Below are 20,010 nucleotides of genomic sequence, written 5' to 3' on the forward strand. Positions count from 1 at the left end.
AAAAAATAATTAGAATTGAAACCATTCAGGTATATCCTCATTTCCAGATTGAAGACTAGGAGAATAGGATTAAATGTTAGGTTGATATTACAAGAAGGTATGTGTCAAAAAACGTATAACTTGTACAAAAACGCTGTACAAATTTACAATTGTAATTTGTACAAACTTACATCTTGTACACAACATATAATAGAAGGTTAACAATTTAATTGTCATAGTTTTACTCCTGTACCAAGTCAGGATTATGACAGTTGTTGTCTATTCGTTTTTGATGTGTTTTATCATTTGATTTTGCCATGTGATTAAGGACTTTTCGATTTGATTTTCCTCGGAGTTCAGTATTTTTCTTTTTTTTTGTGATTTTTTTTATATTTTTCAGTTAACGAATAAATCCGGTTTTAATCGCGCTTCTTCTCCGATAACGATATCTGATTATACTAATTTTTTTGTAAAGTCTAACCAATGTTTATCATTACGAGCCTTAGTCAAATTGATTTAAGCACAAATTTTACATTGAAATATTTATTTCACGACTAAGCAAATTGCGTAATCTGTGAACACACGAACTAAAGGTATTTCTCATATTTCTTTTTAAAAACATTATTTAAAAATAGGGTTTATGTGATAGCTCATGTAGCTTATATTCCAAAATACGTACAGCTAATTTTTCGGCTATAATTTTCAGTTGTGGTTGATAAACGCATGTTCCCTTTTTGACGACTTTTGTCGTTGGACATTGTCATAATTTGCGTATTTGTACCAATTACAAAACAGCTTCTAATAGGTTGTTTTTATTGTTTAGTACAATGTAATTATAAATTTTTCTCAGACAAAATTCTAGAGAAATTTAAGTACAAATGTAGGTCTCCTTGGGGTCTAAGCGTGATGCGGGATTGCTGTTTTTTCATAAGCGTGAAACGTGAAAGTCAAATTATTGTGTTGTGAAAACGGGAAATTAGGTCTTGCGAGACAGGGGAAATGACAAAAAAATGAGAATTGCTTACGTACATTGTGTAAGCGGGTTACCGGAATCTAACAAAACAGTATGCGGGATCGTAGATTGGAACCCCCCAATGAGACCCCCATTTAAGAGCATAACACTTTTAAAAAATCATTCAAAAAGTATTGTGACGTCTCTAATAACTTCTCTCACATTGTGATGTTGCTGATAATGCCTGGTCTAGCTTGTTTAGAAGCCTTGATACGATAATTATGGAGCGACAGAACAGGGTGATATAGGCGTAGGGAAGGACAACTAAGTGTGTTAAATTTACGGTGGGGGTGGGGTGTCTCAACATGGGCTTTTGGGTACAGTTGTGCAGCTGGGACACGAGTCGGTTGACTCATCACACGAATGTATTAAAATTAAAGTTGTGTCATCCAAAATGTGCTCTTTTAAAATCATATATACAGGTGCCAGTGCAGATAAAAACATTTGTGTGCTGATTTACGGATATCTGTGTGCTATGAGGTTGATTTTGAATGCCTCATAGTCATCAATGTCCAATAAGCTAGGCGGTAGATCATTCCAGTTTGTGATGGTTCTTACGAAGGAGCTATGTTTTCTTTGTTTAGAACTTAATCCTAATCTGACAAATCGTCGTTGATGGAACTGACGCGTCATTCTTGCTGGTGTCATCAAGTATTCTGGAATAGGAATAGCAATAAGTTGGTGGATTACTTTGTTAAACAGGAGTCAACATGATGTTTTTCGTCTCTCCTGTAATTGTGGTAGTTTTAGGTCCTCTAATGAAGATGTGACTATGCCCGGGTCTCGGGAATACTCATGCCTGATGAATCTGGCTGCTCTCCTTTGGACCATTTCTAGCTGTTGTATGTGTTTTTGGAGATGCGGGTCCCAGACACTGCTAGCATATTCTAGAGTTGGTCGTACAAGGGTTATGTATGCCTGACGCTTTATATTCATTGGGCATTTACTAAGATTCCGTCTTATAAAGCCTAAAGTTTTATTTGCCTTTGAAGTGATATTTGCGATGTGGTCAATCCATGATAAAGTGCTAGATAGTTCCACTCCTAGGTACGGATTGTGGTTGACTGTTCCAAGGATGTGTCCCTCCATTTCATATGGGTAGATTATCAGTTGTTGTCCTGTTGTTATACGCAATACAAAACATTTCGTTGGATTAAATATCATTTGCCAATTTTTAGTCCAGTTAACCACAGTGGTCAGGTCCTGCTGGAGTTGAAGACAATGGCTCATTGATTGTACAGCTACATGTACGTACATGTAGATTAGGCTGTCATCTGCAAATAATCTAATTGATGATTTTATGTCAATACCTATGTCGTTAATATACAAGAGGAACATTAACGGCCCAAGCACTGTGCCCTGTTGTACACCAGATTTTACATTTACAGATGATGATTCATCGCCGTCTACCAGTACTTTCTGCTGTCTAGTTGTTAACCAAGACTTCAGCCACCCGTGGATGTCTCCTCTGACTCCATAGTTGTCTAGTTTATGGAGGAGTCTGATGTGGGGTACGGTGTCAAAGGCTTTACTGAAGTCGAGTATCAATAAGTCAGTTTGTTGTTTGGAATAGAGATACCTGCTTATTTCTTCAACTGTTATTATAAGCTGTGTTTCACATGATCTCTTTTGCCGAAATCCATGTTGGAAGTCTGCAAGGATATTATGAAATTCTAAGTGTTCCATGATGTGTTTAAAGATTATGTGCTCCATTACTTTACATGGTACTGATGTAAGCGATACCGGTCTATAATTTACTGGTTTTGATCTATCTCCTTTTTTGAAAAGTGCTTTTATGTTTGCAGTAGTCCAATCGTGAGGGACTTGTTTTAGACATAATGATCTTTCAAATATATGTGTCAGATAAGGTGATATTTCATCAGCTGTTTCCTTTAATATTCTGCAAGATATTTTATCTGGACCACTAGCTTTATTGATATTTAGTTGTTTTAGTAGCTTTGCTATTCCCTTTTCTTCAATTTTGATGTCGTTAATCTTGTTGATGGTACTAGGTCCCATGTTTGGAAAAGAAGCCATGTCTTCCTCTGTAAAAACAGACTGGAATTGGTTGTTAAGTGCTTCTGCTTTGGATGTATTGTCCTCCTTAATTTGCCCATCTACATTGAGTGTTGATACACCACTACTCTCCTGTTTTCTTGACTTTACATATCTCCAAAACTGCTTAGTGATTCCCTGCTTAGGCGAATCAGTACTGGTTTCATCCTTAATTTCTAATAAGTTGGACAAGTAATTTTTGTGTTCAACTTCTACATTGTTCTAGTAGGTTTTTTATGTTTCTTCTAATATTTTTGAATTTTGCCCAGTCTTTATCTTCCTTGGTCTTTTTAGCTCTGTTATATAGTCTTGGTTTCCTTCATATTGCTCTTTTAATATCTCTCGTGAGCCAGGGGATGTTCCATCTACTGGTGCATGTTTTCTGTGGTATACATGTATGCTCGTCCATGAGTGATGTAAGTATGGTCTTTAATGTTTCCTAACAAATTTCTATAGATTGATCATTTGTCTTTTTGATGTATTCAAGAATTTCATCCTTCAGTCTGGTCTTTATAGCTGGTATATTTCCTTTGGAGTATAAGAATGTTTTGCATGTTTCTTTTTCCGTTAGTTTAACTTTAGTTTTAATGTCCACAATATGGATAGTTGACCTCCCAATGGAAAGAAACAAGTGCCTGTGAGCTAGGATTTCAACCCCCCTTCATATATTGTACATGTAGTTTTCTTGACCTTTTAAACTTATTTCATGGCAAAATCATAACCCATCCATATATTCATCAGTTACATGTGACACATATTAATATTTTTTCATCTTGACTTGATTTTGAATGATAAAACAGCACTTATACAAAAATTTGATTTATTATATTAAATTAAATTATTGACCCATATTACCATTGCAACCCATTGATATACTTGATAGTATCAAAAAAGGGACCCATTCCAGCGGCACATCTGTATATAATGTACAAACAATGTACATGGACCTTTATATTTGTGATTCCCTCCGTAGTGGTTTTATGTCTTTCTTTTACACCATAACCCATGGTGGTGCTCCTACCACAGGAGGGAGATACAGAACATACACATATTTGACACTGCCTAATAAAAGCGGATTTTATTGCAGGCCTAGGTAAATAAATAAGAAGGATATTTTGCTGTATTGGCCTTCAGCCTCAGACCAATACAGCAAGCCTCGAACCAATAACAAGACCAATTCAGAAATACTAACATAATAATTATATCATAAACAGACTATTATTTGAACTTGGAATTATTTTTGATTATGGAATTTGCATAATTTCTTGTGTTTAATTTATTTTTAATAAATTCCATGTTTATTTGGTATTATAATCTTTCTTTTACACCATAACCCATGGTGGTGCTCCTACCACAGGAGGGAGATACAGAACATACACATACTTGACACTGCCTAATAAAAGGCGGATTTTATTGCGGGTCTAAGTAAATAAATAAGAAGGATATTTTGCTGTATTGGCCTTTGGCCGCAGGTCAATACAGCATGCCTCGAACCAATAACAAGACCAATTCAGAAATACTTACATAATAATTATATCATAAACAGACTATTATTTGAACTTGGAATTATTTTTGATAATGGAATTTGCATAATTTCTTGTGTTTAATTTTTTTTAATAAATTCCATGTTTATTTGGTATTATAATCTTTTGAGCGGTTAATAACACTCTCCATACAATATATTTTGGTTAGATAGTGTTGTGCGTGGCACAGTACATTCTATTGAATATATACTATTTTCTTTGTAATAGAAAGTGTTGTGCACAGCCAAAATGACAGCTCAGAATATTTCATTATAAGATAAACATGGAATTTATTGAAAATTTCAATAACAAGAAATCAAGCAAATTCCATAATTAAAAATTATAAGTACATTTTGTATTAGGATGAAATTTGAAAGAAGTTTTATGGTAGATGAAATATGGTTGTTCCATTTATTTTCTCTTTTTCTATTTTCAGTAACCTTTGACCTAATTTCTTAATACATATAGATTAATGGAATAATATGTCAAAAGCAACAAAAAGAAAGCATGTAACTAAAGAAGTACTGGATGAATATGTCCTTCCTGAAGAAAACCAACAGATTGTTAAGGTATATGTATGGTCAATTTTTAGCTCACCTGGCCTGAAGGGCCAAGTGAGCTTTTCTCATCACTTGGCGTCGGTCATCCTCCGTCCTCCGTCTTCGTTTGTCATTGTTAACTTTTACAAAAATCTTCTCCTCCGAAACTACTTGACCAAATTAAACCAAACTTGGACACAATCATCATTGGGGTATCTAGTTTAAAAAATGTGTGGTGTGACTTTTCAAACCAACCAAGATGGCCTCCATGGATAAAAATAGAACATAGGGGTAAAATGCAGTTTTTGGCATATAACTCTAAAAACAAACAATTGGAGAAAATCTGACAATAAGATAAAATGTTCATAAGGTCAAGATCTATCTGCCCTGAAATTTTTAGATGAATCTGACATTCCGTTTTTGGGTTACTGCCCCTGAATTGATAATTTTTAGAAAATTTTGTTCGTTTTTTATACGACCGCAAAATTTGAAAAAATTTCGTCGTATATTGCTATCATGTTGGCATCGTCGTGTGCGTCGTTGTCGTCGTCCAAATACTTTTAGTTTTCGCACTCTAACTTAAGTAAAAGGGAATAGAAATCTATGAAATTTTAACACAAGGTTTATGACCACAAAAGGAAGGTTGGTATTGATTTTGGGAGTTTTGATCCCAACATTTTAGGAATTAGGGGCCAAAAAGGGCCAAAATAAGCATATTCTTTTTTTTCACACAATAACTTTAGTTTAAGTCACATGTGCATGTAAGTGAATAGAAATCTATGAAATTTTGACACAAGGTTTATAACCACAAAAGGAAGGCTGGGATTGATTTTGGGAGTTTGGGTTTGAACAGTTTAGAAATTAGGGGCCAAAAAGGGGTCCAAATAAGCATTTTCTTGGTTTTTAAGTAAATAGAAATCAATTGGAGTTATCTTTCTTTGTATAGAATAGTAGTTGAATCAACTTTTTTGCACCATAACTTTAGTATTAGTGAATGGAAATCTATGAAATTTAATCAGAAGGTGTATGACCACAAAAGGAAGATTGGTATTGATTTTGGGAGTTTTGGTCATTACAGTTTAGGAATAAGGGGCCAAAAAGGGGTCCAAATAAGCATTTTGTTTGGTTTTCGTACCATAACTTTAGTATAAGTAAATAGAAATCTATGAAATTTAAACACAAGGTTTATGACCATAAAAGGAATGGTTGGTATTGATTTTGGGAGTTTTGGTCCTAACAGTTTAGGAATAAGGGGCTCAAAGGGTCCAAAATTAAACTTTGTTTGATTTCATCAAAAATTGAATAATTGGGGTTCTTTGATATCCCAAATCTAACCGTGTATGTAGATTCTTGATTTTTGGTCCTGTTTTCAAATTGGTCTATATGTACATTAAGGTCCAAAGGGTCCAAAATTAAACTTAGTTCAATTTTGACAAAAATTGAATCCTTGGGGTACTTTGATATGCTGAATCTAAAAATGAACTTAGATTTTTGATTATTGGCCCAGTTTTCAAGTTGGTCCAAATAAGGGTCTGTTTGATTTTATCAAAAATTTAATAAATGGGGTTCTTTGATATGCCAAATCTAACTGTGTATTGTTACGGCCAGAAATCGCCTTTAAATTGTAGCCAACAAAAGACACAAATCAATAGTAAAATTTAACAATATTTATTATACAAAAGTTTACAAGAAGTATTTTACAAATATAACTGTTAACTTAACTGTCAAAATATGAGTCCACTCTTTTATCTGTATCCGGAAATCTTTCGGAATCCAATCTGAATATTATGTTCACTACTAAGGTCACAATCTAGTATGATGTTGTATGTAGAATAAAAGTGTCAATCCAAATGCTGTGAATACTAATGTCTATCAATGTCTATGTCCAAGTTTAATTATGAGAGTTTAACTTTAGTGTCTGTATATATATAGTTGTGACGGATTATTCTAGAACACGCTAGAACGGAACATTGTGGAAAATCCTGGAAAGTTGCAACGGAAGTTTCTGGAATAACGTAGAAGTTTAAATTACGCATCTTTTATAAGGATCATTCTAGAAAGTTCTAATCATTCTGTGATTGTTCCAGTGATTCCTAAACTGCACAGTTATAAGATTATTTGGTAAACAACTATCAGGCCATACAACATAAATTAGGCCAACATAAATAAACATAATAATTACAATATCATAACACCTCCCCCCTTAAAAGAAGTTTTAGTGTAACAAAAACTTATCATGAATAATATGAACAAAAATACATAATATATACAAAGTGATTTAATAAGCTCTAGATAAAGCATCAGCTATTACATTATCTTTACCCTTAATATGTTTTACAATTACATCATATTCCTGTAACAATAAACTCCACCTAGTCAACCTCTGATTCTTGTTTCTCATTTTATGCATGAAGGTGAGAGGATTATGATCAGTATAAACAAGAATAGGATATACAGTGGGATTCAAATATACATCAAAATGTTGAAGTGCTGACAACATTGCAAAACACTCTTTTTCAATAGTTGAATAATTTTTCTGATGTTTATCTAATTTCTTAGAAAAATATGATATAGGTTTTTCAACATTATCATCTGTCTCTTGATATAAAACAGCTCCTATTCCTACATCGCTTGCATCAACGGCAAGTTTAAATTGTTTTTCAAAGTCTGGAGTAATCAGAACTGGACTATTAATTAAAAGTGATTTGCTATTTTCAAAAGCTTTTTGACAATTTTCACTCCAGATAAATTTAGAGTCTTTTCGTAAAAGATGAGTCAATGGTTGAACAACAGTAGCAAAATTTGAACAAAATTTCCTGTAAAATCCAATCATGCCTAAATATCTCATAAGTTGTTTTCTATTTGTAGGAGGAGGAAATTTGGAAATAGCTTCCACTTTAGCCATAATAGGTTTTACTTGACCTTGGCCAACTGTATGCCCTAAATAATCAACAGTGGCCTGACAAAATTCACTTTTACCAAGATTAACAGTCAAATTTGATTTTGACAATCTATCAAAAGTATCATACAAATGTTTTAAATGCTGTTCCCAGCTATCACTACATACAATAAGATCATCAATATAAGCATAACAACAGTCTAAATCTTTTATAACATTATTGATCATTCTTTGAAATGTAGCTGGAGCACTTTTCATGCCAAATGGCATTACAGTATATTGAAATAAGCCATCTGGTGTAACAAAAGCTGATATTTCACGAGCTCTCTGTGTCAATGGAACTTGCCAATAACCTTTCAATAAATCAAATTTGCTCACAAATTTTGCTTGACCAATATTGTCAATACAATCGTCTATCCTTGGAATCGGATAGGAATCAGATTTTGAGACTGAATTTACTTTTCTGAAATCAGTCACAAAACGAAAGGTTTTATCTGGTTTTGGCACAAGGAGACAAGGAGAGCTCCATTCACTGTTACTCGGCTCAATAATATCATTGTCAAGCATATATTTAATTTCTTTTCTCATAACTTCAAGTTTGAGTGGATTGAGCCTGTAAGGATGTTGCTTAATTGGAGAAGCATCTCCGACATCAACATCATGACAAACAGCAGTGGTTTTGTTTGGCACATCTGGAAAAAGATTTTTAAAAGAAAATACCAAAGTTTTTATTTCTTCTCTACGATCAAAAGACAGATGTGCAAGTTTTGAATCTAAATTTGACAAAATTTCTGAATTTTTCAATCTAACTGTCTCTTCCATAGTTTTACAACTAAAAGTTGGTTCAATTACATCTGGTTTGTCATGATTGTTCTCAAATTTAACCATGCCTAAAGTGGCAACTGGTTTACTATCACATAGTACATTAGTACGCTCAAAATATGGTTTTAACATATTAATATGACACACTCTATTTTGTTTGCGCCGACCTGGAGTTTTTACAATATAATTCAAATCATTAATTTTACTCTCTATTGTATAAGGACCACAATATTTAGCCTGTAAAGGATGTCCAGGGACAGGCAGAAATACAAGCACCTTATCACCAGGCTCAAAAGCTCTGTCCCTGGCAGCTTTATCATACCATATTTTCATCTTGTTCTGTACATTTTTTAAGTTTTTCTGAGCAATTTGACAAGCAGTATACAATTTTTCTTTAAATCTAGATACATAGTCTAAAAGATTCAAGTCAGTATGTTCAGTAAGCCACTTTTCCTTAATCAATTTTAACGGTCCCCTTACAGTATGACCAAATACCAACTCAAAGGGACTAAATCCAAGGGATTCTTGAACAGCCTCTCGGACTGCAAAAAGTAGAAAGTGAACTCCATCATCCCAGTCTCTGTCAAATTGAAGACAAAAAGTTCTAATCATGTTCTTCAATGTTTGATGAAAACGTTCTAAGGCACCTTGAGATTCTGGATGATAAGCACTTGATCTGTACTGAGCAATCCCTAACTGGTATACGACTTGCTGAAATAAACCTGACATGAAATTTGATCCCTGGTCAGACTGTATAGACTTAGGAAGTCCTACTAATGTGAAAAATTTGATCAAAGCTTTGACGATAGAAGGTGTCTTGATATTTCTGAGCGGAATAGCTTCAGGAAAGCGGGTAGATGTACACATGATTGTCAATAAATATGCATTTCCAGTCTTGGTCTTTGGTAAAGGTCCAACACAGTCTATTAGAACTCTGCTGAAAGGTTCGTCAAAGGCTGGAATAGGCAGAAGTGGTGCTGGTGGTATTTTCTGGTTAGGTTTACCAACAACCTGGCATATATGACATGATTTGCAGTATTCTGCAACATCATTTCTAAGTTTAGGCCAGTAGAAATGCTGCAAGATCTTAAGGCTAGTCTTCCTGATACCTAAGTGTCCAGCCAAGGGGGTGTCATGGGCAAGACCAATAATTTCTTGCCTATAAACCTTAGGCACCACCACTTGGTACACCACTCTCCATTCCTCCTCTGGGGTAGCATCAGGAGGCCTCCACTTCCTCATTAAAATGCCGTCCTGATGGTAATAGCATTCGGCCACTTTGTCTGCTTCCTCCCGTGGTTGAGCTCTCTGACTGAGCTGAAGAACCTCAGGGTCTTTATGTTGTTCTTCAAATAAATTCTTTCGGTCTAATGAATGAATGATCAAGAGCCTCTTCACCTAAAATTTCTGCGTCAACTAATTTGTCTATAACCAAATTTTTTATAATTTGTTTTCTCATAGATACTTTAAAAACTAAGTTCAGTTGTTTAGCAAGCAACACTAATTACTCTTTCTTTAAATTATCAAAACTCTCCAGGTCTGGCGTTTTCAAAAATTTACCAGCATCAAATGCCATTTTGTAGAATTTTGTTGGCTAGTTATAATAAAAATACTAAACAAATTTTGAATAAAATATTTTTAAGATCCCAGGACGAGCCCCCAATTTCTGTTACGGCCAGAAATCGCCTTTAAATTGTAGCCAACAAAAGACACAAATCAATAGTAAAATTTAACAATATTTATTATACAAAAGTTTACAAGAAGTATTTTACAAATATAACTGTTAACTTAACTGTCAAAATATGAGTCCACTCTTTTATCTGTATCCGGAAATCTTTCGGAATCCAATCTGAATATTATGTTCACTACTAAGGTCACAATCTAGTATGATGTTGTATGTAGAATAAAAGTGTCAATCCAAATGCTGTGAATACTAATGTCTATCAATGTCTATGTCCAAGTTTAATTATGAGAGTTTAACTTTAGTGTCTGTATATATATAGTTGTGACGGATTATTCTAGAACACGCTAGAATGGAACATTGTGGAAAATCCTGGAAAGTTACAACGGAAGTTTCTGGAATAACGTAGAAGTTTAAATTACGCATCTTTTATAAGGATCATTCTAGAAAGTTCTAATCATTCTGTGATTGTTCCAGTGATTCCTAAACTGCACAGTTATAAGATTATTTGGTAAACAACTATCAGGCCATACAACATAAATTAGGCCAACATAAATAAACATAATAATTACAATATCATAACAGTATGTAGATTCTTGATTTTTTGGTCCTGTTTTCAAATTGGTCTACATTAAAGTCCAAAGGGTCAAAAATTAAACTTAGTTTGATTTTGACAAAAATTGAATCCTTAGGGTTCTTTGATATGCTGAATCTAAAAATGTACTTAGATTTTTGATTATTGGCCCAGTTTTCAAGTTGGTCCAAATAAGGGTCCAAAATCAAACTTTGTTTGATTTTATCAAAAATTGAATAAATGGGGTTCTTTGATATGCCAAATCTAACTGTGTATGTAGATTCTTGATTTTTGGTCCTGTTTTCAAATTGGTCTACATTAAAGTCCAAAGGGTCCAAAATTAAACTTAGTTTGATTTTAACAAAAATTGAATTCTTGGGGTTCTTTGATATGCTGAATCCAAACATGTGCTTAGATTTTTGATTATGGGCCAGGTTTTCAAGTTGGTCCAAATCAGGATCTAAAATTATTATATCAAGTATTGTGCAATAGCAAGAAATTTTCAATTGCACAGTACTCAGCAATAACAAGAATTTTCCAATTGCACAGTATTGCACAATAGCATGAAATCTTCAATTGCACAGTATTGTGCAATAGCAAGTATTTTCAATTGCACAGTATTGCGCAATAGCAAGAAATATCTAATTGCACAATATTGTGCAATAGCAAGAATTTCAATTTTTCGTCATTTGAAATTTCATAAATAAAAAGAAATTTCTTCAACCATTTTTTTGAGAGGATTAATATTCAACAGCATAGTGAATTGCTCAAAGGCAAAATAAAAATTTTAAGTTCATTAGACCACATTCATTCTGTGTCAGAAACCTATGCTGTGTCAACTATTTAATCACAATCCAAATTTAGAGCTGTATCCAGCTTGAATGTTGTGTCCATACTTGCCCCAACCGTTTAGGGTTCAACCTCTGCGGTCGTATAAAGCTGCACCCTGCAGAGCATCTGGTTCTTATTATCTTGAATACTATTATAGATAGAGATAAACTGTAAACAGCAATAATGTTCAGCAAAGTAAGATTTACAAATAAGTTAACATGACCAAAATGGTCAGTTGACTCCTTGAGGAGTAATTGCCCTTTAAAGTCAATTTTTAACCATTTTTCATAAATCTTATAGATCTTTTACAAAAATCTTCTCCTCTGAAACTGCTGGGCCAAATTAATCCAAACTTGTCCTCAATCATCTTTGGGGTATCTAGTTTAAAAAATGTGTGGTGTGACCAAGCCTACCAAATAAGATGGTCGCCATGGCTAAAAATAGAACATAGGGGTAAAATGCAGTTTTTGGCTTATAACTCTAAAACCAAAGCATTTAGAGCAAATCTGACTATAGATAAAATGTTCATAAGGTCAAGATCTATCTGCCCTGAAATGTTTAGATGAATCCGACATTCGGTTATTGGGTTACTGCCCCTGAATTGATAATTTTAAGGAAATTTTGTCCGTTTTTGCTTATTATCTTGAATATTATTATAGATAGAGATAAACTGTAAACAGCAATAATGTTCAGCAAAGTAAGATTTACAAATAAGTTAACATGACCAAAATGGTCGGTCAGTTGACTCCTTTCGGAGTTATTGTCCTTTAAAGTCAATTTTAACCTTTTTTCATAAATTTTGTAATCTTTTACAAAAATCTCCTCCTCTGAACCTATTGGATCAAATTTGACCAGACTGAGCTACAATCATTATGAGGGTATCTGGTTTTAAAAATGTGTGCAATGACTTGGCCAACCAACCAAGATTGCGGCCATAGCTAAAAATAGAACATAGGAGTAAAATGTAGATTTTGGCTTATTATAAACTCTGAAACAATAGAACATAGGAGTAAAATGTAGATTTTGGCTTATAACTCTGAAACCAAAGCATTTAAAGCAAATTTAACAGGGGTAAAATTGTTGTATCTAGTAAATTTCTATTTGTCCTGAAATTTTCAGATGAATTAGACAACTGGTTTTTGGGTTGCTTCCCCCCCAATTGGTAATTTTTAAAGAAATTTATCTGTTTTTGATCATTATCTTGAATACTATTATAGATAGAGATAAACTATAAACAGCAATAATGTTCAGGGGTCTGTTGTTCAACTTGTGATTAAACTAATCATATGATTAAATTTAATTGAATGATTAAGAAATTTTAACAACGTGTTAGCACTAACGACAAGTTGAACAACAGACCCTAGCAAATTTAGATCTACAAATAAGTCAACATGACCAAGATGGTCAATTGACCCCTTAAGGAGTATAATATTGCCCTTTATAGTCAATTTTTAACAATTTTCATGAATTTGGTAAATTTTGGTAAGTTTTTACAAAATATTTTCCTCTATAATCAAAGGGCCAAGTTAATTACAGATAGAGAAAATTGTAAGTAACAAGAATGATCAGTAAAGTATAAACTACAAACAAATCACCATCACACAATTTTGTCATGAATCCATCTGTTTCCTTTGTTTAATGTGCACATACACCAAGGTGAGCAACACAGGCTCTTAAGAGCCTCTAGTTAATGCAAATGTACACATGTATGAATTATACAGTTTTAGTCTTAGATACCTGATTATTTTATTATATGAAAAAATAAAAAAAGATATAGTATGATTGCCAATGAGACAACTCTCCGCAAGAGACCAATGACACAGAAATGTCCGTCAGTACGTCCCATACATGTACGTGTAATCAGATTTTTGTTCTCATATTTTAGTTTGACTCAACCAAATGGTATACACCTTGTCACCTATACTTACATGTGTATAACTGGGATTTTTTGTGTCCACTTTTTTTAATGGATTAATTTGATTTTTGAAAAGTTTCAAGAGGAATTGCACAGTATTGCGCAATATATTTGTATTAAAGATCTTTGACTGCATTTGTTTTGTGTCAAAAACCTATATTATGTCAAAAATTTGATCATAATCCAAATTCAGACAGTATCAAGCTTGAATGTTGTGACCAAATTTGAAAAGTTGTTGATGCTTTAGGTATATTTTATTATAGGTTGTAGCAGGAAAAGGTAACAATCTTCACGAAATACTGACAGCTGATAACCGAACATTCCTTGTTAGCATGCCCACTCGATTTAGGAAAAATGTCTGGATAAAAAGAGGTATTTAAATAGCACATAATTTGATATCATGTTGAAATGACATAAACAAGATTTTTTATTATGGGTTGGATTCTCAATTTTTGTGGATCTCGTGTACATTAAAATTGAGAATGGAAATGGGGAGTGTGTCAAAGAGACAACAATCCGACCATAGAATAGACAACAGCAGAAGGTCACCAATAGGTCTTCAATGCAGTGAGAAATTCCTGCACCTGGAGGCGTCCTTCATTCGGCCCCTAAACAAATATATATATATACTAGTTCAATGATAATGAAGGTCATACTAAACCCCAAATTATACACAAGAAACTAAAATTAAAAATAATACAAGACTAAAAAGGGCCAGAGCCTCCTGACTTGGGACAGGCACAAAAATGTGGCGGGGTTAATATAAAAAAGAAGATGTGGTATGATTGCCAATGAGACAACTGTCCACAAGAGATCAAAATGACACAGACATAGATATAGGAAGATGTGGTGTGAGTGCCAATGAGGGACCCAAAATTACTAGTGTAAAACCATTCAAACGGGAAAACCTATGGTCTAATCTATATAAATAAACATGAGAAACAAGAAACATTTATAAATTACATAAACAAACGACAACTACTGTACATAACATGTTTATCAGATCTCAACCCTCCCCTATACCTCTAGCCAATGTAGATTGTAGAACAGTAAAGGCATAACAATACTCACATTAAAATTCAGTTCAAGAGAAGTCCCATTCTGATGTCAGAAGATGTAACAACAGAAAATAAACAAAATGACAATAATACATAAATAACAACAGACTACTAGCTGTTACATTTGTAACTGACATGCCAGCTCCAGCCCTCATTTAAACTGATTAAAAGTATAAGTAGATATAAGAAGATGTGGTGTGAGTGCCAATGAGACAACTGTCCATCCAAATAACTTTTTATAAAAGTAAACCATTATAGGTCAATGTATGGCCTTCAACAGGGAGCCTTGGCTCACACCGAACAACAAGCTATATTAAAGGGACCCCAAATTACTAGTGTAAAACCATTCAAAATGATTCAAAAGGGAAAAGTACATGTATAGCACTAATGCAAAGATTATGAAATGGAAGTTCACATTTTCTGAAGGCTTACCAGGTAAATAGAGATTTTTACAAATTGAAATCAAATATCCTCAAAAATACAAGTTTTTTTCATTCTGCTATAATTGGTATTATTTTGTTAATCATCTGAATCACTCAAAGATACATCAAGAATCTCTGGGTTTTTTTAATTTGTTTTAGTTAAGAATAATTACATGATGATTATTCTGATAGGTTATGCATCTCCTAATATAGAATTAATAGTCTAAAATTTAATAAATAACCATTAATTTTGGACTTGTTGGGTTACGTTGGATCTTTTAGAGTTAATTAAATCACTTGCCATTTAATATATGCAGTGCATCAATTTATAACTGTTAATAGAGATAAGTCTGCCATGCAGAAATCCACCAACATCATCCTTTGTTCCTAGATAACTTTTCATTTGAGGGCAATGGGAGATAACTCAAATTTGCTATTTTGAATTTCTGATAATTTCCAATCTTTATTTTATTTTTTGTCCAACTAGATCTGAATTTCAGGATAGTTTCAAAGTTCCAATAGCGAACTATTTTCTTGGATTTACAGACTCTTAAATTAAAAGAAGACTTGATTCTGAAAGATTTTGTAGAATAGTGTTATAATTTTCAGATGCATCTCTATTCAAATAATGATGCAATTAATAGTAACGATTGGAAGCCATGATACATTTTGAGGGGGTAAAATTGCTTTACATGTACCTGTCTGTAACTAAGAGCAGTCACTACTTGAATTTGAGAATTAATGGCATGGAATTTCTTTAAAAAAAAACCAAAATAATCACATTTCACATTTATTATAACGGTCACACATATATGATATCCATTTTCTTAGCTCAACAACTGTCACTTGAAATATTGAGACCTTTTGTATACACCAATATTGAAATGCAAAATATGTATCTTCTAAATCAGACATGAATTATGATCTAGTTATCCATTTATAGATATTTTCATCATCCAACTGAAAAGCATAGATCTATATAGAAGGAAGAAAAAAAGAGTACTTTTAATGTACTTTTGTGATTAATGCTATATTCATTTGTTTATTATAATATCTGTCATGTTATATACTGTATAATGTCTCATGTTTGTTGCTAATACTATCATAATTTTTAATTGTAAATGCCACCTGTGGGACCCTGATTGGAAAAAAAAATATTTGATTTGATTTGATTTATTGTGGTAGCTTTGATTTATTCATGGTTTATCACACATTTTCACAATTGCTGGATCCTATACATTTATTTATAATTATTTGAATTATCAACTTTTTCATTATTTCCAGGAGATTTTGTTTTCATAGAACCAATAGAAGAGGGAGACAGAGTTAAGGCAGAAATTTCAAGAATCCTTTACAAGGACCAGATCAAATATATTAAAGAAGAAGGGAAATGGTAAGATTTTATAAAAACTTAAGAATTTTGCCTTTTAAAATGATTAAAGGGACTGAAAGAGAACCCCATTGGGTAAGATTTGTGTGTACTGTTAAACATCTCATCTAGGTCTCAGTAAATGATTCTTATACAGATATACTGTTGGCAACCAGAGGAGAAAATAGCTCAACACACAAAACAACAAAAGGGATTGTCCTGTTTTTTATGACTTTGCAAGCTGAGATTTTTTTCCCATCATATATACATAATTGATAAGTGGTTAAAATAACAGGTCACAAAAAATTGACAAAATTTTGTCCCAATTTTTTCTCTTATAATAGGTTTTAGTTTTCCAAAAAATACTATTGTCTTGTACAACAAACTACATTGTGAGTACCCATAGATTCAAAAGTGTTTTGGAGTTGCCACAGATTTCTGAATAAACAATAGTTTTCTTTCACATAAATATTTTCTGTGCACACATTGATCAAATAATTCAGGCCAGATAAACTGGTTGGAAAATTTGAACAAGTCAAACAAAGTCTTTAATAAAACCAGGCAGAAACATTCAGAAGCCATGATTCATCAATTTTTCATCAGAATTGGATGCAATTTTTGCTCATTTCACCTAAACACCGAGCTACAGAAGAAAAGACATTGCTAAAGGTTTCTCTCATGCTAACAACATCAGCTTAGATGAACTTAATTAGAAAAAATTGAAAAACATCCTAAACTGTCTTAAATCTTTTAGGTTTAACCTGTATTTACTTCTTATAGGCCCATTGACATAATTTACTTATATTTATAGCAAAAGTTACTGTGACCATACTCAAATAATGTATAGATATATGTAGTAATCCATATATTATGTATTAATGAGATCAGTCGGCTAGACTGTGTTTAACCCCCACTTGCTAAGATGGGAGTATTAGGTACTTAAAAAGTAATGATTAAGTTTTCTGCCAAATTTCTGTAAATAAAACTGACATCTTGTTCTAATAGGCCTGAAGCTTTCATGGAAATAACAAACACAGAAAAGGACCAAATGATACCAGACGACATGCTGCCACCTTGTGACAGTTCTGATGAAGATGTCGGAGATCTTGTTGTAAATGCTAATAGACAGAAAGTAGCAGTATACGAAGAAAGTGACAATGAAACAAGTGAAGAAGATGATGATGTAACATAAAAAACAGTTAAGATGCAACAATCAACAAAAGGAACACAGACAGAGCCATTACTCCTGACTGTAGTACTAGTGCTCTTCCATGCTGCATGTCATAACGAATGATGAAGAACAGATTTAACTTTATTTATTGAAATTAAAACTTACAAGTGATATGAAATTTAATTAAAATCACCCTGTTTAAATTTAAATGACAATGTAATATCAGGGAAGCTTGATGCAAGATAGTTATTTTAAACGTTGTTATATATCATAAACTGTGCTTTCTTTTTCAATATATCAAATTGTTGTGTGGACAAACACATGATTTTATATGCATAAGGCAATGTCAGACTCAGTCTATAGGTTTGGTACAGAGCAGAGTTCATACATATATTTATATAACATGTTCTTGGCTTAAAATGCAGTAATCTTTGCCCCTGGATGTCAATTTAATTCATCCTTATCATCATCATCACCATTAGATCTTTATTTGATGTAATTTTAATATTTTCTGTGCTGTTTGTAAAAAGATACAAAATGAAAATTAAAAGATGCTGTCTATCAAACTTGAAATGTTCTGAAAGTTTTTTTAAAGGATTCCAGTGACTAATGTCAATTTTAATTTAATTAAAAGAAGAAATTCATATTCTGTGCTATAATATTCTCACCAGTATTTGTTTATGTGATAATTTAATGTACATAAAAACAGTTACATACATCTGTTTTAACACAGTTATAATGATAACTGACAATTTAATAACGTTTTTTTATTAACCAGTTATAAGTTAACCTGGTTTTCCATTTATCTCTCTAATTTGTTTTCACAATTCAAATCCTTGAACTATCTGTGAATATTTATCAAACATAAACATAAGATGTTACAAAGAATTAAAAAGATCAACTTAATAAGGAAGCAATTACTTCTTTGTCTATTCTTTTGCCATCAACTGACAGAAAAAAGAATATTTTTGTAAATATTGCACATGTATAAAATCCTAAATAATAGCAACATCGCTTGGGAATGCATTAAATGTGGCATGCCCAACTTTTCTACCACATTTTGACACCACTATTAAAACATCAAATGGCTATGCAGACTTAAGCACAGATGATAATACATGTAACTTAGATCTCGCCAGAACACCAACTCATACATCATCACCAATACTCACAAACAAAAATTAAAACCAAAAATTAAAGAATAAAAAACAAAGTACAGTCCCACCTCTCCGTGTACTCACTATTAATTTTCAATCAATGAAAAACAAAAAGCCAGAAATTGATGAGATAATAGACTCATGCCAACCTGATCATGAGGCTGATGTTATATTTGGTACTGAAACCTGGCTTTCAAATGACACATCAGCATATGAATATATTTCACCATCCAAATACACCATCTACACTAAAAACAAGAAAGATTGCTATGGAGGTGTGCTACTCTCAATCACAAACACACTTATTACATCACATGTGCCTGAATTAGACACAGATTGCAAATAAATATGGGCAAAAATAACTCCCAACAGTAAATAAACCACCTAACTTGGAGCATACTATAGACCATTCTTATGCAACACCTTTTGTAACTTTCATTTTGATTGGATAACGTCACTTATTTACATGGCATCAATTGACAATTGATGCCATGGGACATACGCGCAAGCACAGACGGCATAAAACAGATTTTGAATACATGTTTAAACGTTGTTTTCTGTCAGTTTCATTAGAATGGAGATAAAAACATTGTATTTTAAGCTCCGACGTCATCAATTGGGGATTTGATGGTCGCAAATACCCGTTTACTCTCTCCGCTAAAGTGTCGCCAGTAAACTTAATTTGCGACCATCAAATCCCCAATTGATGCCGTCAGAGCTTAAAATACAATACAGTTATCTCCATAACATCAGACAAAGGGAAATCACTAGAACACCTAAGTACCTGGCTAAATAGGATATGCAACATATTCAATGCAAATATCATGCTCAGTGGCGATTTTAATTTATGTATTATTGACTGGTCAGATTCATCAGTAATACCTAGAAAACCAGATCCTTCTCTTCATCAACACATATTAAACATATAACAGGATCACAATCTCACAGTGGTAGTTGACAAACAAGAAATGACCGTACACTTGATCTACTGTACATGGCAAAT

At 33.0% G+C, this 20,010-nt stretch overlaps 1 protein-coding gene across 2 annotated transcripts; it reads left to right on the forward strand.

Annotated features, from left to right (window-relative positions):
• The first annotated feature begins 459 nt into the window (after window positions 1-459).
• On the forward strand, window positions 460-18,494 carry LOC134711897 (probable RNA-binding protein EIF1AD). 2 transcript variants are annotated; one of them, XM_063572856.1, is made up of 5 exons: window positions 460-572; window positions 5,006-5,138; window positions 14,094-14,202; window positions 16,595-16,703; window positions 17,685-18,494. In XM_063572856.1, the coding sequence occupies exons 2-5, from the start codon at window positions 5,052-5,054 to the stop codon at window positions 17,869-17,871; spliced, it is 492 nt and encodes a 163-aa protein (XP_063428926.1). In that variant the 5' UTR covers window positions 460-572; window positions 5,006-5,051; the 3' UTR covers window positions 17,872-18,494. The 2 variants fall into 2 exon arrangements, with proteins under 2 accessions (XP_063428926.1, XP_063428927.1); XM_063572857.1 differs by having other exon boundaries at window positions 514-572; window positions 5,038-5,138.
• The last annotated feature ends 1,516 nt before the right edge of the window (window positions 18,495-20,010 follow it).

The sequence above is a fragment of the Mytilus trossulus genome, chromosome 3 (genome assembly GCF_036588685.1).
Source record: "Mytilus trossulus isolate FHL-02 chromosome 3, PNRI_Mtr1.1.1.hap1, whole genome shotgun sequence".
Lineage (NCBI taxonomy): Eukaryota > Metazoa > Mollusca > Bivalvia > Mytilida > Mytilidae > Mytilus > Mytilus trossulus.

What these genes read in the sequence shown, in the direction of transcription:
- LOC134711897 (XM_063572856.1), top strand. Translation starts at nt 5,052, where the DNA reads ATGTCAAAAGCAACAAAAAGAAAGCATGTAACTAAAGAAGTACTGGAT. An exon ending in AAAACCAACAGATTGTTAAG is followed by an intron (nt 5,139 to 14,093) that starts GTATATGTATGG and finishes ATTTTATTATAG; the next exon opens with GTTGTAGCAGGAAAAGGTAA. An exon ending in ATTAAAGAAGAAGGGAAATG is followed by an intron (nt 16,704 to 17,684) that starts GTAAGATTTTAT and finishes TTGTTCTAATAG; the next exon opens with GCCTGAAGCTTTCATGGAAA.